General features: G+C 47.9%; 1 protein-coding gene, 1 non-coding gene and 1 pseudogene across 6 annotated transcripts in view; 1 reads left to right on the top strand and 2 right to left on the bottom strand.

Annotated features, from left to right (window-relative positions):
• The window catches only part of LOC104655452, a 46726-nt pseudogene extending 38119 nt beyond the window's left edge, over positions 1-8607 (bottom strand).
• Positions 8608-8631: 24 nt separating this feature from the next.
• The window catches only part of MYLK3 (myosin light chain kinase 3), a 57635-nt gene continuing 42921 nt past the window's right edge, over positions 8632-23345 (top strand). For 2 of the 5 annotated variants that reach the window (XM_010354857.2, XM_030925632.1), the window contains exon 1: positions 8632-8847. In XM_010354857.2, the coding sequence (XP_010353159.1) occupies positions 8794-8847 (54 nt within the window). In that variant the 5' untranslated portion in view covers positions 8632-8793. Of the gene's footprint in view, positions 8848-14821; positions 14949-23345 lie in introns of those variants that run through there. The other 3 variants (XM_030925630.1, XM_030925633.1, XM_030925631.1) reach the window with 2 other exon arrangements.
• Positions 10561-10667, bottom strand: LOC115895390. Its single transcript, XR_004055587.1, has one exon. It is a non-coding gene; the product is annotated as a U6 spliceosomal RNA (small nuclear RNA).

A 23345-nucleotide genomic window follows, 5' to 3' on the forward strand; every position in this document is an offset into this window, starting at 1 on the left:
TGTTGCCCAGGCTGATCTTGAACTCCTGGACTCAAGCAATCCACCCGCCCGAGCCTCCCAAAGTGCTGGGATTAGAGGCATGAGCCATCACGCCTGCCCTTGTTCATATTTTGATTGGCTTTTATTTCAGTACCTGTGTTCTCTCTTCACTGGTGTCACCACTTCTTCCTGAACAAAGTATTATTTCAAAAGTCTCCTTTCCTAAGAATTCTTACCATGTCCTCATCTTTCTACCTCTAACCTTAATGACTTCCCTAAACCTGTCTTTAATTAATTCTGCTTCTTCATTTGAGGTTTGAAAGTCTCCAGGTCTCCAGTTAATCTGCTAGTTCTTTTTGTTTTTGAGACAGGGTCTTGCTCTGCATCCAGGCTGGAGTGCAGTGGTTCAATCATGGCTTACTGCAGCCTTGGGCTCCGAGGCTCGAGCGATCCTCCCACCTCAGCCCCCTCAAAGTAGCCGGGACCACAGGCACATGCCACCATACCCAGCTAATTTTTGTATTTTTTGTAAAGGTGGGGGTTTCGCCATGTTGCCCAAGCTGGTCTTGAACTCCTGAGCTCAAGCAATCCAAAGTTCTGGGATTACAGGCGGAGTAATCCACCACACCCTGCTTAGTTAATCTGCTTCTATCTACATCACAGCCCTACTCTTCTCCTGTAAACCCAGTTGTTGACAAAGATACTTTGTTTCTTATCTGATCCTTTTGTCATGTACATCCTCATTTGTGTGTGTGTGTGTGTTTCACCTCGTCCTTTCTGATTTATGGGCTTTCGTTCATGGCCTCTCTAGGCTGAAACCTAAAGACTGTTACTAGAATCTGTGTCTTACCAGACCAATTTTTAACGTCCTAGGATGGAAAATCCAATTGTTTCAAATTGACAGAAATCTACCATCAATGTAGACTGGGTTTAGCTAGGCACTCATGCAAGACAATGCCTGCTCTATGCTATAGACCAAGGGATTGCAAAAAGTTGTGATGCTCTTGTCCAAACATGGAGAAACATGAGCTGGGGACTTGTGTGCGATTGTAAGCACTGGAACAACCACACCCAAAGAGCGTGAACTGATGTCACCCTGGAGACAAGTCGTCAGTGATGAGCTGAAGGGCTCTGCTCACTCTGCTCTGATTTTAGTATTTCTTTCAATGACTGAAATGAGTTATCCCTAGAGAGCAAGCGTCCACACACAGGCTATCGCCCTGGCTTCCTTGGTGCGAGCAGGCCACATTAAGAAAGTTGTGCACATTTGTCATTTTTTTGACCACCCTCTGTCAATTCCCCTTCCTCAAAATATCATCCCCCAGTCTTTGTGGCATAGTAAATCCAGGAGCTAAGCTCCCACAGTGGCAGCCAAACAGGTTCCCATCAGATGCCCTGGGAGTGAAAGATGCAAAGGTGCGGAAATGGCTGGAGTGCAGTCTTGATTGCAGTGAATGGCAGACTGCAGTTCACCCTGGTCTTTATTCTCTTTTCCTGGGACTTCATTAGTGAATTGTAGAGTTTTGAACTGTCCTTTTGTTTCTCATCTGTTCTTTCACAATTTATTTTTTCCCCTAGGTTCTGGGAAATTTCCTCTTTTATTATTCCTTTGAACATTTTATTTCAGCTATCATTTTTTTTTTCTAAGATGGAGTCTCGCTCTGTCGCCCAGGCCAGAGTGCAGAGGCGTGATCTTGGCTCACTGAAACCTCTGCCTCCTTGGTTCAAGAAATGCTCCTGTCTCAGCCTCCCAAGTAACTGGGATTACAGGTGCCCGCCACCACGCCCAGCTGATTTTTTTTTTTTTTTTTTTTTTTTTTTAGTAGAAATGGGGTTTCACCATATTGGTCAGGCTGGTATCAAATTCCTGACCTCAGGTGATCCACCTGCCTAGGCCTCCCAAAGTGCTAGGATTACAGGTATGCCTCACTGTGCCCGGCCAGCTATCATATTTTTAATCTATCTAATTGCTTCCTCGTGTTTTCTGATTATTCTTTTTTCAGATCAACCTGTTCTGGTTTTATAAACTTTTTCTTAAACCTCTTCTAGTCGGCTGGGCGAGGTGGCTCATGTCTGTAGTCCTAGCACTTTGCGAAGCTGGCTTGAGCCCGGGAGGTTGGAGCTTCAGTGAACTATGACTGCACCACTGCACTCCAGTCTGAGAGAGCAAGACCTTGTCTCAGAACAAACAAACAAACAAACAAACAAAAAACCTCTTTGAGCCACGTTTTCTTCTATTCCCTGATGATCTTTCTTTCTACCAGAGTTCATTTTTCACCTATATATCTTGGTCGTTCTTTTTCAGGCTGCTGGTCCTGGGAATGTCTTGGTGATCTTTGGTTGTCTGGTCATATCTTAAAAAGAAGGCCTATGTGACTTGGTGGCTTCTCCCCAGTGAGAATTCTGACTGGGTGCTTTGGGTGTGGGGTCAAGGACGATGAGGTCACTTGATTGCCCAGAATGAGGATTTTAGTGTACCAAACTGATGACTAAAAGCCTTTGATTCTCCAATATGGATTGCTTAATTTCTTTTTTCTTTTATTTTCTATTTTTTTTTTTTCTTGAGACGGAGTCTCGCTCTGTCACCCAGGCTGGAGTGCAGTGGCGCGATCTTGGCTCACTGCAAGCTCCACTCCAGGTTCACGCCACTCTCCTGCCTCAGCCTCCCAAGTAGCTGGGACTACAGGCACCCGCCACCATGCCCCGCTAATTTTTTTTTGTAGTTTTAGTAGAGACGGGGTTTCACCATGTTAGCCAGGATGGTCTCGATTTCCTGACCTCGTGATCCGCCCGTCTCACCTCCCAAAGTGCTGGGATTACAGGTGTGAGCCACCAAGCCCACCCTGCCCAATGCTTAATTTCTTTAAAGAGCTGTCTAGGACTTGTTTGTTTACTTTTTCCTGAGGGTAGATGCCAGCTGCCTGGACTTGTAGGGCGTGTGTCTGAGGGCCTGGGGATGGGGGAAGGTGGGGGAGGAGAAAGAGAAGCAGGGGGGTACAGTTGATCCACCCTAGAGCTTTCCCAGCTCACAAGCCTACTGCAGCCCTTCCCTGCCGCCTGCTGTTTGTCTGTTAACCCTCTCCTATCTGCCCTCAGCTTCCAGGGTATAGGGACTCTCATCCCTGTGTGGTACCCACTTACCCTGTCCTCAGGGTATGAGTTTATTCCTTATTGGACTTCTTGTCCATCAATCTGCAGAGTCAAGGCAGAAACAGCATGTCTGGTTTATTAATAAAAAATGAAAAATAAAAACTCACATGCACGTTTAGTATTTGTTGTCCCATGGGTGGTATTTCTAGTAAAAGAACTGTAAATTAACATATTATTTCCACTGAAGTAAATAATGTGTTGCTTTAAAAGATATGTAAGTAATATACAAAAACATGCTTAGGCTGGGCACGGTTTGGCTAATGCCTGTAATCCCACTTTGGGAGGCTGAGGCAGGTGGATCATGAGGTCAAGAGATCGAGACCATCCTGGCCAGCATGGTGAAACCCCATCTCTACTAAAAATACAAAAATTAGCTGGGCATGGTGGCGCACGCTTGTGGTCCCAGCTATTTGGGAGGCTGAGGCAGGAGAATTGCTGGGAAGTGGAGGTTGCAGTGAGCTGAGATCACACCACTGCACTCCAGTCTGGCAACAGAGTGAGACACTGTCTAAAAAAAAGAAAGAAAGAAAGAAAAAAAAAAAAACCTAAAAAACACATGCTTCTTGTAAAAATGCAAATACAAAATGGCTTTTCCCTTTATTTCCCTGCCCCAGTTCTGCTTTTTTCCCAGGAAGTGGCTGCTGTTAATAATTGGGTATGTATCTTTGCTAACCATTATGAATGGGTTTACGTATCCATGTTCATCCGTCTGATTATCAGTCTCTTCTCAGTTTAGACGGGATTAAATTGTATATATTATTTTGTGATTTTTTTTTTTTTTTTAACTCGGTCGTTGCCTTGGGTGACTTTCCATGTCGGTAGATGTAGAGCTATCATTCTTTCCTCTACTGGGTGACATTTAAGTAGTTCACAGTTTTTCTAAAAAGGCAAAATCTGTTGCTTTCTCGTTTCATTGACTCTTAGCATGTTTCTCACTGAAACTGAGAAATCCTGGTCATATCTGCAAAGAAGCCCAGTGTTGAATGGAAAAACCTAATTGGATGAAATAAACAAGTTGAGCAGATCATACATAAATATGGTAAAACTTAGAAGTGCAGTTTAAACATCAGCCAAATAAAATACTAAAACTTATTTAATAAAACGTGTTATTCTATCCCAGTTCGTGAATGAAGCAGAATCAAATCAAATTTATTTTGCTCTCAGTTAAGGAGACAAGCCAGTTTGCATTTCTTCTGTCAAATATATTTATAACAAGTGCCCAAGTCCTTGTTTCTCCCCTGCTGTTTGTTTCCTACTATTTTCTGCCTATTTTTCTTATTCTCCACACTCTAAGTTCTTGATTTATCAGTTGTTCTTTTTGTTATAGGTCTTGAAACTGGAATCAGTTTAACCTCAAAGAGACTATCGCAATGTTAATTTCCAGTCAAATCCCATTTAAAACAGTGAAGACATGGGCCTGGCACAATGGCTCATTCCTGTAATGCCAGCATTTTGGGAGGCTGAGGTGGGAGGATTTTTGAGCCCAGGAGTTTGAGTCCAGCCCTGGTAACAAAGTGAGATCCTATCTCTACAAAAATTCTAAAAATATTAGCTGGGCACGGTGGTGCACACCTGTAGTTCTAGCTACTCAGGAGGCTAAGGTGGGAGGATTGCTTGAGCCTGGGAGGTTGAGGCTGCAGTAAGCTGTGGTTGTGCCACTGCACTCCAGCCTGGGTGACAGAGTGAGACCCTGTCTCAAAAACAACAACAACCACAACAAAAAAACAACAAAAACAAAAACACAAACCAATGAGAACATCTGTAGACAAAAACACACATTTTTAGGATCTCGATCCATACCTTCCCTGGAGAAAGGGAGAAGTCTCCTCTCTCTCTCTTTTTTTTTTTTTTCTTTTTTGAGGCAGGGTCTTGCTCTGTTGCCCAGGCTGGAGTATAGGAGTGTGATCACAGGTCATTGCAGCCTTTACCTCCTGGGCTCCAGTGATCCTGTCACCTCAGTCTCCTGAGTAGTTGGGACTATAGGCACGTGACATGCCACCATGCCTGCCTAACTTATTTTTTTATTTTTTGTAGCAATGGGCTCTCACTATGTCTCCCAGACTGGTCTTGAACTCCTGGGCTGAAGTAATCTTCCTGCCTCAGCCTCCCAAAGTGCTTGGGATTACAGGCATGAGCCACTGCGCCTGGCCGAGGTCTCCATGTTTGAAAGAGCACAAATCCTTTACCTGGTCAGCTCTGACAGGTCTTTTCTACCGTTCCACACCAAGAGATTTTCAGAGGTCTGCTATGCTGAGATTAGCATTGACTTTCACTGGCTGTGTGGCAGAATGACTTTACTTCCCATTTTCACATTTTTTTAATGTGCAGAAACTTGGTACTCACCAAGTCTCCCTTTGCAAGACTGGGTCAGAACTCCAGCTTACATCCTGCTCTTAACAAGAGCAGCTACCACTCAGGGGCCACCTGACTATGTGCAGGCACTGTTGTATGAGCTTCATGTTTATTTTCTCACTTAATCCTCAAAATAATCCCATGCAATAGGCCTTGATGGGGAAACTGAGGCCCGGAGCAGTTGGGTCACTTGCTTAAGTCACACAGTGCTTCAGATTCCTGAGAGAGCTGGGCTTCAAACCCAGTCTCTCTGGGGCCAAAGCTTGGGCTTTTAGCCTCTGTGCTACACGTTCACCACTAACCAACTCTTCTTCCTTCCCTTCCCTTCCCTTCCCTTCCCTTCCCTTCCCTTCCCTTCCCTTCCCTTCCCTTCCCTTCCCTTCCCTTCCCTTCCCTTCCCTTCCTTTCCATTCCCTTCCCTTCCCCTCCCTCCCCTTCCCTCCCCCTTCCCTCCCGCTTCCCTTCCCCTTCTCTCTTCTCTTCTCTTCTCTTCTCTTTTTTCTTTCTCTTCTCTTCTCTTCTCTTCTCTTCTCTTCTCTTCTCTTCTCTTCTCTTCTCTTCTCTTCTCTTTTCTTTTCTTTTCTTTCAACAGAGTCTCACTGTGTTGCCTAGGCTGGAGTGCAGTGGTGCAATCATAGCTCATTATATCCTCAAACTCGTGGGTCCAATAGATCCTCCTGCTTCAGCCTCCAGAGTAACTAGGACTCCGGGCGTGCACCACTATACCCAGCTAACTTTTAAATTTTGTGTAGAGACAGCGTCTCCCTATGGTGCCCGGACTGGCCCTGAACTCCTGGCCTCAAACGATCCTCCTGCCTCAGCCTCCCAGAGTGCTGGGATTATAGGCGTGAGCCACCCCATCTGGCTCAGTGAGCCCTCTTGAGCACATGAGAAGGGAAACCTGCAGCCACCACCTGTTAGTAACTGGATGGGTGACTGTGGTAGACTAGATAATGGCCCCCCCAAAAAAAGATGTTCCTATGTTAATCCCTGGGACCTGTGAATGTCACTTTACAAATCAAAAAAAGGACCTTGCAGATGTGATTAAGTTCAGGATCTTGAGATTGGGATACTGTCCTGGATTAGCCAGGGGGACCTCGATGCGATCACGTGTATTAATATGAAAGGGAGGCACAGGGAGGTGTGACACACACAGAGGAGGAGGTGTGGTTCTGGAGGCAGAGACCGGAACGATGCAGCCACAAACCCCGAAAACCGGCGGCTGCCAGCAACTGGAAGATACAAGGAATGGGCTCTCCTCTGAGGCCCCTAGAGCACGCATTAGTCAGCATAGTTCCCGAACTATGAAGGAATAAATTACTTTTGAGCCACTACGTTTGTGGTAATTAGAGCAGGCATAGGAAACTAATACAGTGACTGTGTGGTCTCTCTAGGCCTCAGTTTCTTTATCTGTAAAACAAGGATATTAATGATACATACCTAGTTTTTTATTGTTGTTGTTTGTTTGTTTGTTTTTCCAGGTCTTGTTCTGTCACCCAGGCTGGAGTACAATGGCACGATCTTGGCTCACTGCTTCCTCTACCTCCCGGGTTCAAGCGATTCTCCTGCCTCAGCCTCCTGACTAGCTAGGATTACAGGCATGTGCCACCACGCCTGGCCGATTTTTGTATTTTTAGTAGAGACAGGGTTTTGCCATGTTGGCCAGGCTGGTCTCGAACTCCTAACCTTAAGTGATCCGCCTGCTGTGGCCTTCCAAAGTGCTGGGATTACAGGCATGAGCCACCACATCCAGCCTAGTATTTTTTAAAACTAAGGAATTTAAAATGCTTGGCAGGAGGCCTGGCATGAGTATATGCTCAACCGAGATGAGGTATTGTGATCACTGGCTCTGATAGGAGCACGCATGGGTTTTTTGGGAGTACGTGGGCCACTTGACAAACCCAGCTTTAGTTCATGTGATGTGCTTGGTTATCCAGTAAGGTCCACAGGGCACTTTAGAGGCAAAGAAGTTGAAATTAGTTAAAAGTGACATGGTATTTACTGACCACCTGGCAGGAAATTCACCCAGAAATCTCCACCTCTAATTTCCTTTTTTTTTTTTTTTTTGAGACAGGGTCTCACGCTGTCACCCAGGCTGGAATGCAGTGGCTTGATCATAGAGCACCGCAGCCTCAAACTCCTGGGCTCAAATGATCCTCCTGCCTCAGCCTTCCAAGTAGCTGGGACTACAGGCATCCACCACAACACCTGGCTAATTACTGTTTTTTTTTTTTTTGAGACAGGATCTTGCCATGTTGCCCTAGCTTGGAATCCAACTCCTGGCCTCAAATGATTCTCCTATCATGACCTCCCAAGTAGGTGGGACTATAGGTGCCCACCACCATGCCTGGCTAATGTTTTTTATCTTTGATTTTTGTAGAAACAGGGGCCACTATGTTACCCAGGCTGGTTTCAAACTCCTGGCCTCAAGCAGTATTTTCACCTTGGCTTTTCAAAGGGCTGGGATTATAGGTGTGAGCAACCAGGCCCAGCCTCCACTTCCAATTTCTAGTGTGACTATAGCCATCAGAGAAACACTTTTCAGGTAGTAATTTTTGTTACCCAGTGAATGCCCCAGTGAATTCTTATTTTCTGGATCTAATTCTGAGTGGTCATTCCAGGACACTTAATTAATAAACATAAAAGTAAACATGGCAACTGGGAATTATAAGTGCAGATTCAGTTGCCCATCAGGAATGTAACCAGTGATCTGCATGCTTTGCTATATTATCCACGGAAATGAGCAGAGGGAGGGCTGTTTTGATCTAGGCACCCGGGTCCCAGATGCCTGAGAGCTATTTCTCCCCAAGGGCCAGACTGCAATGAGTTTGCCTTTGAGATGTTCCCACTTGTTCGCCCAGCTCCAAGAGACGTCATTGCCTTCACTGTGGGTTGTTCCGGGCAAATGATGGAGGAATTAGCAGCATGGCCTGGAGTGGCTCTGAGCAGGCTTGGGCCAGCTGACACACGCCACTTAGGTTTCCAGGGAGCCAAGCTGTCCCCACTCACGCACACACGGCTGATGCACTTGTGGCTAAATGCGGTGCGGTCAGGGCCCCGGGCCAGATTCAGGGCATGAAATAGAATACCACCTCCATTGCCAGGGAAACAATTGTCTGCGGACATGATTTAAACTGGAGCCAACGAGAACGCTCAGAGGGCCGGTCAGTAGAGGAAGGGAGACTAGAGGGCAGCTTGCACAGATCTTGTCTTGGGTTATAACTGTTGACAAGCCACTTAACTGCCTCCAGGTTTAAGTTTATCTGTGTATAAGATGGAGGTAACAATATTTATGCATCTCACTGGAGACTTATGAAAACAAGATTTTGGACAGATCCCTTGGGACCCATGGATGGAAGGTGGTATGTAAGTGCAGTGATAAACCTACTCTGTGTGTGTGTGTGTGTGTGTGTGTGTGTTTTCAGCCGTGCATTAGGGACATGTAGACTCTGCAGAAAACACTTTTGGAGTCTGATCGAAAACGACAAGAAAAATGAACAGCTCTTGGTTGTAAGTGCATGGGCTTGCTCTGGTTTTGCACAGGTCTGGGAGAACTGCATGTGTAACTCAGACTTCAGAATTGTTTTCCACTTGTCGCTGTGATGAGTAATACAGGTGCTCAGATCATCTGAGAATGCTACAGTGATTGTTCCCAAATGTTTGCCAACTTTGCTTTACAAAACTCCCCAGTTCTACTGTGTGGTTTATGAGTTGTACGTGGAGTCTGAACATTTCTTCCCAAGGTGAGTGGGAATCTATTTAAAAACAAAGCACACGGGGGGTAATTATTCTTTCCCCGTGACATGTGTGATTTCTGAGGAGTCTTCCTGCGCCTGCTAAATATACATGTTTCTGTTCATTTAAGCCTAAGCAATTGACCTCAGACCTCCCAATTACGTTAGTAAATGTTTTCCGTTAGCTGGGGTCCTGCGGGAGTCTATTGCTCCGCGTTCTTGGTTAGTTAAACCTGTCTCTTAGGCATATCATCTGTCTAGAATAATTCCCCTGGCTCTAGGTGAATTATGACTATTATAGAAAAAAAATTTTTGAGTAATAAACTGCACACAATTTTTTATTAGAAAAATATAAATGAAATATAGAAAATATAGATTATCTGCAATTCCCTCATGTAGAATGAACCATACTGGCATACATACATGTATATTTTCAACAAAAATGGGATTCAATGTATATGCTTGAGGTGAAGTCTTTATCTAGTAAACCTGGAAGAGCATTGCATATCCTTAGAGATTTTTGCCTGCGGTGGGGAGGGGTCCTGCCTCTGTTGCTGGCCTGCCAGGTGGCGGAATGAGAGACCTTGGAAGAACGTTCAAAGACTCCTTCCCTGAGATGTTGCTCCACTTAGCGCCCCTGTGTTTTGGCAACAACATGCTTCCCAGAAGTGGTAAACACTTGCTGATTTGAGCTTCTATGTGGATGCTGGTCCCTACCACTCCCTTCTTTTTTTTTGAGACGGAGTCTCACTCTGTCGCACAGGCTAGAGTGCAGTGGCGTGATCTCCGCTCACTGCAAGCTCTCCGCCTCCTGGGTTCACGCCATTCTCCTGCCTCAGCCTCCCTAGAAGCTGGGACTACAGGCGCCCGCCACCAAGCCTGGCTAATTTTTTTGTATTTTTAGTAGAGATGGGGTTTCACTGTGTTCGCCAGGATGGTCTCGATCTCCTGATCTTGTGATCTGCCCGCCTCGGCCTCCCAAAGTGCTGGGATTACAGGCGTGAACCACCGCGCCTGTTCCCTACCACTCCCTTCTATCCTCCTTCCCGTTTTTTTTTTTTCTTGCTAACAGAACTGATTAAGGCATGACTCACATGCAGTGCAATACACACACATTACAGCCTATGGAATTCGCTTTTTGTTTTGTTTTGAAATGGAGTCTCGCTCTGTTGCCCAGGCTGGAGTGCAGTGGTGCGATCTCAGCTCACTGCAACCCCCACCCCCCAGGTTCAAGTGATTCTCCTTCCTCAGCCTCCGGAGTAGCTGGGATTACAAGGCGTGCGCTACCACGCTCGGCTAATTTTTGTATATGTGCTGCCGAAGCGAGCAATTTTTTTTTTTTTTTTTAAATATGTAACGCTTCACGAATTTGTGTGTCATCCTTGCGCAGGGGCCATGCTAATCTTCTCTGTATCGTTCCAATTTTAGTATATGTGCTGCCGAAGCGAGCACATAATTTTTGTATATTTTAGTAGAGATGGGGTTTCACCATGTTGGCCAGGCTGGTCTCGAACTCCTGACCTCAGGGGATCCACCTGCCTCAGCCTCCCACAGTGCTGGGATTACAGGCATGAGCCACTGTGCCCTGCTCAGGCTATGGAATTTGAACATACACATACACTCCTGTGACACCACCCAAGACATAAAACACCTACCTCCAGCATCCCAGAATTCACTTTGTGTGCTTTCTGCACCAATCCCTCCGCCCCAGGTAACCACTTCCATTCATTCCTAAATACTGACTTTATCATGTTACTGCCCACCCCAAAATGTTCCATAGCATCATGGTCCCTCTGTCTTGCTGCTTCAGGTCTGTATGTCTCCGCCTAATTTTCCTGGTCCACCGTCTTATTCTACCTGCTGGGCCTCCATTGATGTCGCATGGCTGGAGGGTGTGCCCTGCATCCTCACTCCCACCTGCCAGGCTCCACCAGAGGGCTTTGTTCCCTCTGTGACCTCACTAGAACCGTCTTTTCTTAGCCTTCCAAGTCTTGCCTATCCTTCAAGGCTCAGCTTAAGTCCCATTTCCTCCAAGAAGTCCTCCCCAGTTTCTTTGCCCCTCTCTTACATGCTGAGTTCGCTGGCACCATGTGGCTGAGTTTCTGTAGACCTGGGGCCCCAGAAGCCTTCCCTGGCCGCTGTGTCAGTCCAATTTTTGATCCCCAACAACCACTTATATCTTGGAGCAGACATTTATCCAAGCCCTCCTCTGTCCTCACCCCTTCTTTCCCACATCCTGCGGCTGCCTGAGGGTTTGTCCCTCCCCGGACCTCAGACCCTGCTAGGTGTCTGTGTCACCTTTTTCCTACCCCAATGTTGGGACTTTGCTACCCAGATCAACCAAGTCCTCTGCTACAGACCCTCAGATCCCACCTCTGCTACCAGTTCTTCGGATTTGATACCAAGACATCTTGGGACTGGGCTCAGCTCAGAGGGTAAGGGTAGACTGAGGGGAGAGAGTTCACAGGTGAAGAGAAAGTTCTTTTGATGGGATGTGGGGTGGGGCTGGGAGCACTGGTGAGTTACACAGTCACCCCATCTCACTCACGTCCCCTGCACCTCACAGTTTCTCTGTTGTTCCTATGTGTTAACCTCACTCCTGTCCAGACTTTTGGGGTTTCCCATGGCACAAGCAGAGCTTGGAGCCCACAAGAGTGGGCACAGTGAAGGGGATTAAATAAGACAGTGCAGCTAAGGTGCTGAGCACAGGGCCTGCCCACGGTCGGGCTGAGAGAAGCGAGTTACCTTCAAGACCCTGCAGTCCCTTCTCTGATTCTTGTCAGCCAGGGGAGGTGAGGCGGGGTCTCGAAGCTGTATGTGTGTTTGTAGGAGTTGAGGAGACTTCCAGAAACCCTCTCATCCGCAGTGAACACAGGCCTCAGAGCAGCGGAGCCAGGTCTGAGGCCCAGCTTTGTGCAGACTCTCCCTGTGACCTGTCTCTCCAGGAGTGAAATGAGGCGGTGGTCCTTCCCCATTGGATTAGCAGCGATCAGGAACACTGGTGCTCAAGCACTTTGCAGGTGGAACCCTGCATGAGGTGGGTTGGCCTGGTTCCAACCTGCAAGCATAATTGAGTTTTCTGAAATGGCAGCTGGAAGATGTAGCCCCTCAGAGAAAAAGTTGGGTTCTAGACAGAAAGCAGAAAGTTTCAGTGAGATTAGAGCATGTGGAAAAGGGACTGGGTGTGGTGGCTCACACCTGTAATCCCAGCACTTTGGGAGACCAAGGTCGGTGGATCACTTGAGATCAGGCGTTCGAGGCCAGCCTGGTCAACATGGTGAAACCCCATCTCTACTAAAAATACAAAAAATTAGCCGGGTGTGATGGTGCATGCCTGCCTGTCATCCGGCTGCTAGGGAGGCTGAGGCAGGAGAATTGTTTGAGCCCAGGAGGCAGAGGCAGAGGTTGCAGTGAGCTGAGTGAGATCGTGCCACTGCACTCCATCCTGGGCAACAGAGCAAGACTCCATCTCAAAAAAAAAAAAAAAAAAAAAAGTGGAGAAAAGGAAAAAAAAATGGGAAAGAAAAGAAAGCTACAGTGATACCACCCTCAGTTGTAGGCAAACTCTGGAGTCTGCATTTAAATCCAGCATCTTACACTGGCTTTGGAACATGCCTTCATCACCCTGTGTCTCAGTTTACTTGTCTGTGAAATGGGGATAACAGTTTTTTCCTCCTCGAATTGTTGTGAAGGGCAAGTACAGTAATTGATGTAAGGATGTAGCACAATGCCTGGCTCAATCAACACTAGTGTTATTATTTCCTAATAAGTGTTTGTTGTTACTCAGTGAATGAATGGATGGATGGATGGATGAATGAATGGCCACTGGTCTGGATTTAGCTCAAGAGGGTGCTTTTTTGTTATTCTCTAGCATTTTTGGGCTGATTCCATCTGACTTTGCGTAGGCAGGGAACAGTTTGACTTGCATGTGGACAAGGAAGAGAGGAAATGAGAAGGCTTCGCCCAGGGGTGCAGGGCCACACACAGAAGGCAGTGAGATCTGGGAGCAAACCCAGTGGCACTGGAGAGCCAGTAGGGACACCCCCTCACCAGGCTGAGTTTCCCTGCGGCTGCTGTTCCCTCTCCGCTTCTGTAGAGTCAAACTTGCACTTTGGTTTTGCTCCCCAGCTCAGCTCCTTGATTCATCCCAGCAGGGCTGTGGCTGTTGCTTTATCATCTTTCTGCATGGCCAGGATGAGACAGGTCATAGACATTTTACTATGAAAGAACAGGCAACCAACATTGAATATCTCAGAGTCCTCACCCCTCGGCCCTCTCCCCATCTTCTCAGACAACCGTCAGAGCCGAGCCTGGGGGCGCAGGCCAGTCTCACACCGTACCCCCGCACACACCTCTCAACCCACAGAGCCGGGGAGTTCCAGGACGTTCCAGGTCATTCCAAGGGCAATGGTTTTACCATCTGGCCCTGTCTTTGCTACTGATGTGGTGTGTGACCTTCAGAAAGCCCCTTTCCATCTCTGGGCCTCAGAATCTCTATCTACAAAATAAGGGAGATGACCCTTCCAGTGTCTGAGATCCCTCCTGTCTGTGAAAGTGGCGGAGGGTGTGAGTGATGAGCATGGGTTCAGAACGCTGTCCCCATGCCTTTCTGGTGGAGTGGCCCGGGGCAGCTGTTAAAGTTCCCCAGGTTGCTCCTCCTCTATGAGACGGAGATAACAAACAATGACCCACCCCACGGGGCTGCAGTGTGTCTCAAATCAGGAGAGGCAGCTAAAGCGCTCAGCGCAGGGCCTGTGAGTGCATATAGAAGCCGGCAGCCCCGTCTCTCCTTCCCGTCAGCCAAGCTAGTTAATTTGTGGTCCCAAAGTTGAGCGAGAGAGAGAGAGAGAGAGAGAGAGAGAGAGAGAGAGAGAGAGAGAGAGAGAGAGAGTGTGTGTGTGTGTGTGTGTATGCATGGCAGTGTGTGTGTGTATACTTGGTCTCTCCCAGGTGCTCTGGGAACATCTGGCCAGGGAGCCCTCCCTGGCACCTCCCTGGCAGAGCCACGTGTCCTTGTCTCCTTGTCTTCTCCTGCACTGCAGCCCCGGGCTTTGGGGACTCTGTGCCTCTTTGCTGCCTCCTGAGTAGTTTTATTTGGAGGGCCAATAGCAGGACCCTCCCAGCCCAGAGGTGACTGACCAGGCCCGGCCAGGGTACAAGCAGACCCACTGAAGACCTGCAGGGCCGCCACCTCTCTGCTGCGGACCTGGCCTCTCCTCTGTCCTGAGGGCTCCCTGAAGGCAAGGAGTCCCTGCACATCCCCAGGGCCCCTGCACCCGGATGCGGGGTTTTGAACTCAGGTCAGTTCTACCCGAGGACTCCCTCTCTTCATTCCTCTCTCCTTGGACCACACAGTGTTTGTTTCACAGATGGACACTTTGCTAAGTGATGCAGGAAGTAGGCCCCTGGGGAGGCAGATAGAGCCCAGCAAGGCAGATAACCAAGTGAAGCCTCTGGATGCCGCTGGGGCCTGGGACAGGGTCAGAGATAAGCGGAAATGCCAGGCTTATCGCTCCTGCCTGAGTTCTTCCAGAGAAATCAGCCTGGCCGGCCAGCCCACCTCATTCCCAGCGCTCTGGGCGGTTGGGCAGCATCCATCTCCAGGCAGGGTAAACACGGAGTTGGCAGAGTCACAGCGGCTGATGGATGGGGACTCTGTGCCCCACTCCAGCACTGCGTGGTCCCAGCACCAGAGGCCAGTAGCGGGCATCGGGTTACACCCAGATATTTGCGGTAAGGGCAGCTCCGGGCAAGTGTGCTTTGAAGTAAGAGCCCGAGGAACAATTGGTCGGGTCACTGGACTAAGGGAGACCTGGTGACAGTTGTTCCCCAATCCTGGGTTATCTTGCACCAAGAAAGTCAGCAGAAAGCTTTGGTTTAGGGGGACAGTTTGGGGATGGTCAGCTTGGGCCTCTGCAACAAATGCAGGGTGTAGTGGACAGACGATATGGATGGCAGCTACCCCTGAAGTTGTCCGCATTGAACTCTGCGTGGCTTTCTGGAGCTTTTCTTCATCCTGCTTTCCTTTCTTAAGTGAGCTTGGTGCCTTGGAGGGGATGTGTGTACTTCCGCAGTGCATGTCAGTAATGGTGTGGTGCAGGCAGGGAGGTGGCCTGGGCTGGGAGGACGTCAGCTGGCTTAGGACTGGGAAGCTGTCCCCCTTCTTCCTCCTGCCCCCCACCCCACAACGAAGTGACCGAGCAAGCACACTGCTGCCTTGCTGGGCTGACCATCTGCGGTTAGACGGGGAGAAGGTGTGGGGTTGGTCTTAAGGATGGCCGTTCCAATCGCTACTATTTTCATGGACTTACCACGTGCCTGGTGCTGTGCTAGACGTTTTGCTTACTGCTTACATTAATGTCCAACAGCCCTGTGGTTATTGCAGTTAATGGGCCCCCAGTGCAGATGAGGAAAGCTGTGTTCAGAGAGGCTAAGTGCCAGGTGCACCGTGAGCCCCTATGGCATTTTGTGTGAATTAGAAAACTTTCCTCTCAACACGTGGCTACCTTCTCTCGGAAAATTGTCATCATATTTGATTTTGTTAGAACAAGATCTTTCACTGCTACACACTGCAACACGACTGTTATAAATAAATACACAAATCTACAAAGGGCACCGTGTGTTTGTCCCCTTAGAGGCTGTCCTTAGGTTCTGGATAACCCATCTCCCATCCTGGTCCCCAGAAGCAAACACGTTGAAGCTGTTTGTTTCTTTTGATATTTGCCTCCATATTTCTTCATTCTCTGTTTTGTGCATGATCTATGGAGTTGCTGGTAAGATAAATGAGGACTTAGCTCTCTCACTCCCCACTTTCCCTCCCTCACCCTCACAAGACAGATGTCGCTGCTTTTACTTAATAAAGGGTTTACTTTACTACAACTGTAAATATTCTTCAATGCAAAATCAGTGATTGTATTTTAATCTCATTCTTTCTTGTAAGAACTCTGGGCCAGGCGTGGTGGCTCACACCTGTAATCCTAGCACTTTGGGAGGCTGAGGTGGGCAGATTGCCTGAGCTCAGGAGTTCGATACCAGCCTGGGCAACACAGTGAAAGCCCATCTCTACTAAAATACAAAAAGTTAGCCGGGTGTGGCGGTGTGCACCTGTAGTCCCAGCTACTCTTGGGAGGCTGAGGCAGGAGAATTGCTTGAACCCGGGAGGCGGAGGTTGCAGTGAGCCGAGATCGCGCCACTGCACTCCAGCCTGGGCGACACAGCAAGACTCTGTCTCAAAAAAAAAAAAAAAAAAAAGATAAAGAAAAAGAAAAAAGAACTCCAGTTATCCTGGCGTCTCTAATTCCTTTTGTTCCCCTTTTGCCGTATCTGCCATCATCATGCTGATGGCTAATGTCTGAGCACTTGCGAGGTGCCTCCCAGGCATTCTCATGGCACCTCCTGACCACTCCATAAGGGTGTGTGTTATTATTATTCTCCTGTTACAAACAAGGAAGTATAGACTCAGAGAGGTTAAGTGAAAACTGGCCCAGGGCTGTGGCTAATAACTGGCAGAGGCAGAAGTTAAATCCAGGCGGTCTGGCTCCAGGCCCCGTGCTCTTCACATTTTACTGCATGTGTTTAATTGCATTCTATTGTACACTCTTTTTCCCCTGGGAGGGTTCCTGTTGAACACTCTTGATTTTCTTGCTTCAACTTTGGGCCTACGTTGAAGCTATTGTTTCTTGGAGCTCTTTTTTTTTTGAGATGGAGTTTCACTCTTGTCACCCAGGCCGGAGTGCAGTGGTGCGATCTTGGCTCACTCCAACCTCCGCCTCCCGAGTTCAAGCAATTCTCCTGCCTCAGCCTTCCGAGTAGCTGGGATTACAGGCACCCACCACCATGCCCAGCTAACTTTTTTGTATTTTTAGTAGAGATGGGGTTTCACCATGTTGGCCAGGCTGTTTACCCCCTCATTTTGCTGTAGTATATCCTCAAAGTAGCTTCCTTAGAAAGCATGCGTGGGTCAGGTGCAGTGGCTCAAGCCTATAATCCCAGCACTTTGGTAGTCTGAGGCAGGTCAATTGTTTGAGCCCAGGAGTTCAAAAACAGCCTGGGCAACATGGCAAAACCCCATCTCTAAAAAAAACCCACAAAAATCAGCTAAGCGTGGTGGCACACGCCTATAGTCCTGGCTGCTTGGGAGGCTGAGGCAGAGGACTGCTTGAGCCCAGGAGGCTGAGGCAGCAGTGAGCCGAGATCATGCCACAGAACTCCAGCCTGGGTGACAGAGTGAGACCGTGTCTTAAAAAAAAAAAAAAAAAAAAAAGCATGAATTTTTTGCATTTTTGCAAATCATAAAACCCTTCATTTTGTCCCCTGATGGTGGTGCAGTGTCTTCAAAATTCTAAGGGGAAGTGCTTTCCTATCTAGACTTTGACAGCCAGCCTCTCTTCCAGCATCCAGTTGTTTTTAGGATGAGAAGTTTCACGTCATTCTGATTCTAGTTCTTTGGTATGTATAGTAGTCTATTTTCAGAAATACCTGAAACTGGGTAATTTATAAAGAAAAGGAATGTATTTCTTTAGTTAGGGAGGCTGAGAAGTCCAAGGTTGAGGGGCTGCATCTGGTGAGGACCTTCTTGCTGGTGGGCCCTCTCCGCAGAGTCCAGAGGTGGCCCAGGGTATCCCATGGGGAAGGGGCTGAGTGTGCTCCCTCAGGTCTCTCTTCCTCCTCTTATGAAACCACCAGTCCCACTCCCATGATAACCCATTCATCCATTAACCCGTAAGGGTAGGGCCCTCATGATCCAGTTGCTTCTTAAAGGCCTTACCTCTCAATGCTGCCACACTGGGATTAAATTTTGACATTAATTTTGAAGGGGACAAATTCTCACAAGTATGTGGTTTTTTTCTTTTACATTGTGGGGAGTTTTAAAATCTTCTCTTTATCCCTGTGTTCCAAAATTTCATAATGACTGTAGTATTTCTTTTATAAATTCTTTCTTTCTTTCATTTCTCTTTCTGAAACTCTAGTTAATTAGATGTGAGGCTAGCTGGACTCATTGTCGAACAGCTTTCTCTCCTGCACATGTCTTCATCTTGTAGTTTTATTTTCTGGGATAGTATCTTAGCTTCATCTTCTCATCCCTATATTGAATTTTTAAATTATATTATTCATATTTTTAAATTCCACTATTCATATTTTAAAATTCCAAGACCTCTCTTTTATTCTATAGTTGTTCTTTTTCCATAGCATCCTCTCCTTTTTTAAAGACTGGAATAGCCTTTCATGCTTTTCTGTGGCTACAAATGACAGGCTTGTCTGTTTGTTTTTTGAGACAGGGTCTTGCCCTGTCACCCTGGTTGGAGTGCAGTGGCACGAACATGGTTCGCTGCAACCTCCGCCTCTTGGGCTTTAAACAATCCTGCCACCTTAGCTTCCCAAAGAGCTGGACTACAGGCGCATGCCACCACACCCAACTAATTAAAAAAATGTCTTTGTAGAGACAGGGTCTGTCTATACTGCCAGGGTTGGTCTCGAATTCTTGTGCTCAGTTGAGCCCCACCCCCCCGGCCTCCCAAAGTGCTAGGATTACAGGTGTGAGCCACTCACCCCGCCAAATGACAGCCTTTTTGAAACTTTCTGTTTCTCATTTTCTCTGTTTCTTCTATGGTCATGTTTCTGTTTATTTGCTTTAGTCTTCCCTTTTCATCTTGAAGGCTTTCTTTGAACATTCAGTGATCCTTTTTTCTGTGCATATTTCTGAAGAAGGTACTGACAGCTGGGGGTGGTTGAGGCTTATTAACTGCGTGGTTTTGTTGAGGATGAGCAGGTAGGGCGCTACTGAGAAACCCCAAAAAGCCAGCCCCTAGAACTATTATGGTGTGGACCATTACATTTCTCCAGAAGCAGGCTGTGATCTCTAGGGAGGGTGGGCCTGGCCTGGCCAGGTCCTTCTGTGCTGGGGTGTGGGGCAGGAGGAGGGATGGACTTTTCAGTCTTGCATTCCTGCTCCCCATTTACCCCACCGGGGGTCTCGGGGTCTGAAGCCTCTTTGGGGTCCTACAGGGAAAGCTGGCTCCATGCTTATCTGTATTCACCTTTGTGGCCAGTGAGGCTGCAGTTTTCTCTTTCTTGTTTTTCCAGTTACCTCTCCTCCACTAGTTTTCCAGAAATTCATTGATAACACTCATTCACCAACAGCCCCTTCCATTCTCTTCATCATTGCAGGTGTGTATTTATTTTCTTCCTTTACCATGAAGTCTCTGGAGGGGAAGGAGAGAAATATGAGAGGTCAGACTTTCAACTTGAGTCAGAGCCTTGATATCATTTTATTTTATTTTATTTTATTTTTTGAGGCAGGGTCTTGTTCTGTTGTCCAGGTTGGAGTACGTGTCTCCATTGCTGCTCACTGTTGCCTCAACCTCCCAGGCTCAAGGGATCCTTCTGCCTCAGCCTCCTGATAAGTGGGATGACAGGCACATGCCACCATGCCTGGCTAATATATACGTATATGTTATTTTGTAGAGACGGGGTCTTGCTCTGTTGCTCAGGCTGGTCTTAAACTCCTGGGCTCAAGCAGTCCTCCTGCCTCAGCCTCCCAAAGTGATAGGGTTACAGGTGTGAGCCACCACTCTCCTGGGTTAATAAAGCCTGGAAATATATTGAAAGACCCCATCTATAAAAGAAAGTTTTTTTTTTTTTAACTTTTATTTTAAGTTCAGGGATACATGTGCAAGTTTGTTACATAAGTAAACTTGTGTCATGCGGGCTTGTTGTATAGACTAACTAATGAGTACTAGGCTTAATACCTGGGTGATGACATTTAAAAAAAACTAAAAATTAGCTGGGTGTGGGGGCATGCACCTGTAATCCCAGTTATGCAAGAGGCTGAGGCTGGAGGATCGCTTGAGCCTAGGAGTTCCAGGTTGCAGTGAGCTGTGGTTGTGCCACTGCACTCCAGCCTGGGCAACAGATCAAGACCCTATCTTAGAAAAAAACAAAGTAAAATAAAATGAGGGTGTTGAAATCTCTCTCACCGCATGATCCCTGAGACTGTTAGGTCACTAGAAGGCCAGGGAAGAGTCTTGGGGTTTAGTGTGTGCTGGCCCCCACCTAGGGTGAATAGAGGTCAGCCTGTCTTTTTCCCGGAAAGGATCCACTGCCCTGTCCTTACCCAGGAAGGACAAGGGGTTATTGTATTTGCTGCTCTGTCGATCTAGTTCAGCTACCTCTTCTCTGGTCTTCCTTCTCTGGGCTTGGGGGGTCAATGCCTCCCCATCCTCTGGGCAAGCACCATCACACAAAAACTGGCCAAGCCCCCTGCTGTGTCCTATGCATCAGGGAGAGTTAGAGAGAAGCATCCCTGCAGGAAATCCATGTGCTCCAAACTCATATCTCGTAAAGGTGAGAACGAAAGAGGTTAAAGCTGGTCCTTCTGGCTACTCCTTTCCACCAAAGAAGCCCCAGGAACTGCCCACGGTGTGTTCTAGGCTTTCTCCCACAGGGCCCCGGAGCTCCCTGGAGCTCCCTTCCTGGATTGTCAGGGTTTCCTGCCCTGTGCTCACTTTGGTGCCTCCTCCTTCCACAGAAGTCTCAGGACGGTCTGCTTAACCTCCTGCTGCCTCCTCCTTAGCTCATTCCTCCATGTTGAACACCTGCCATGTGCCAGGCGGCTGGTGCCTCCGGGAATCCAGGCCAAACCCAAGAGGATTGGTCTGCCCTCAGGGAGCTTCCAGCCATAGCCACCTTCTTAGCAAGTGAGCTACCTTGTAAACTTGTTGCTTAATGAAGACATGACAAATCCTTTTGTAATTTAATTCTTTCTTTTTTTTTTTCTTTTTCGAGACAGAGTCTTGCTCTGTCACCCAGGCTGAAGTGCAGTGGCACCATCTTGGCTCACTGCAACCTCCGCCACCCAGGTTCAAGCGATTCTCATGCTTCAACCTCCTGAGTAGCTGAGATCACAGGCGCTTGCCACCATGTCCTGCTAATTTTTGTATTTTTAGTAGAGATGGGGTTTCACCATGTTGGCCAGGCTGGTCTCAAACTCTGGCCTCAAGTGGTTCGCCTGCCTTGGCCTCCCAAAGTGCTGGGATTACAGGTGTGAGCCACCGTGCCTGGCCTCAGATAATTCATGTTTGGTATAGATACACGTCTGGGTATTTGGTGTTTTCCTCTGGATTCATTTAGACTTTGAAGTTATCTTTCTGGCTTTATTTATTTATTTATTTTTATTATTATTATTTTTTGAGACAGAGTTTCACTCTTGTTGCCCAGGCTGGAGTGCAATGGTGCAATCTCGGCTCACCACAACCTCCGTCTCCTAGGTTCAAGAGATTCTCCTGCCTCAGCCTCCCGAGTAGCTGGGATTACAGGCATGCACCACCACACCTGGCTAATTTTTTGTGTCTTTTTTTAGTAGAGATGGGGTTTCACCATGTTAGCCAGGCTGGTCTCAAAATCCTGACCTCAGATGATCCACCTGCCTCGGCCTCCCAAAGTGCTGGGATTACAGGCATGAGCCACTGCACCTGGCATATATATATATATATATATATATTTTATTATTTATTTATTTATTTATTTATTTTTGAGACAGAGTCTCGCTCTGTTGCCCAGGCTGGAGTGCAGTGGCCGGATCTCAGCTCACTGCAAGCTCCGCCTCCCGGGTTTACGCCATTCTCCTGCCTCAGCCTCCAGAGTAGCTGGGACTACAGGCGCCCGCCTCGTCGCCCGGCTAGTTTTTTACATTTTTAAGTAGAGACAGGGTTTCACCGTATTAGCCAGGATGGTCTCGATCTCCTGACCTCGTGATCTGCCCGTCTCGGCCTCCCAAAGTGCTGGGATTACAGGCTTGAGCCACCGCGCCCGGCCTATATTTATTTTTGAGACAAGAGTCTCGCTCTGTCGCCAGTGGCGCAATCTCGGCTCACTGCAACCTCTGCCTCACTGGTTCAAGCAATTCTCCTGCCTCAGCCCCCCAAGTAGCTGGGATTACAGGTGCACATCACCATGCCCAGCTAATTTTTGTATTTTTAGTAGAGACGGGGTTTCACCATATTGGCCAGGATGTTCTCAATCTCTTGACCTCATGGTCCGTTCGGTTTGGCCTTCCAAAGTGCTGAAATTACAGGCATGAGCCACTGCCCCCGGCCCTTTCCGGCTTTATTAACCTAGGACTTGCCTGGATGCTGGTTCTCCAGAGGTCAGGGTCTGCCTCTATTGTCTGGTGGGAATTTTATTCCACAAAAATTATGGACACTAACTGGGGAGAGGCACAGGGGCTGGGTGTGTTAGACTTCTAGAGACTTCTCTAGGCAACCATTTTCCCAAAGGTTGGCCCAGGGAGCCCAGATCTGCAGGGAAGTGCTAAGCATGAAGTGTCAGGAGAGCCCGCTGCCCTGGTCGACTCGGGGAGTCTTCTGTGGCAGATGAGGTCCTCCTGAGGCACACGGTGAATCCCCAGAGGGACTGGAACACGGGGTTACCCCTCAAATTTCCTTTTCCAAGGAGACTTTATTTGTGTGTTTGTTTTCAGCGGCGGTGAATATAACAGACCCTGCTCTTTCTAGCATGTTCTGGGTCATTCCACCAATGACACCCATGGCTGTGCTCTCAGGAATGGGTTTGGATTTCTCTGTGGGCTGCCCAGGGACAACTAGCAGGATAGAGGGGTAGGTAGAGAAGGTTGTGGTCAAGCTGCATTTGCATAGCAAGCTCATTGCATTGATAGGTTAATGGTTTAACATAGCAACACCTCTAATGGTGCTTTCATGTGGAGTGCAGTGGCAGGATCAGAGCTCATTGCAGCCTCAAACAATCCTCTCGCCTCAGCCTCCTTAGTAGCTAGGACTACAAGTGTGTGCCACCCTGCCTGGCTTATTTTTTGTAGAGACCAGGTCTTGCCCTGTTGCCCAGGCTGGTTTCGAACACCTGGACACAAGCAATCCGCCTGCCAAAGTGCTGGGATTGCAGATGTGAGCCACTGCACCCATCCCTAATAGTGCTTTTAGATTCCAAATGTCCAGGTCAGACTTTATAATAATTGCTTTTATTCAGAAGGGGGAAGCTTGAGGGGGACACTAAAGCCCCCTCCATTGGGGGCAGCCCTGCCCATGGCTGGACCATCCTCAGGAGGCCATGTGCCTGCCTGGGCCACCTTGGGCAAATGCCCCTCTCTGGGTCTTGCCT

This window comes from Rhinopithecus roxellana, chromosome 20 (genome assembly GCF_007565055.1).
Source record: "Rhinopithecus roxellana isolate Shanxi Qingling chromosome 20, ASM756505v1, whole genome shotgun sequence".
Classification (NCBI taxonomy): domain Eukaryota; kingdom Metazoa; phylum Chordata; class Mammalia; order Primates; family Cercopithecidae; genus Rhinopithecus; species Rhinopithecus roxellana.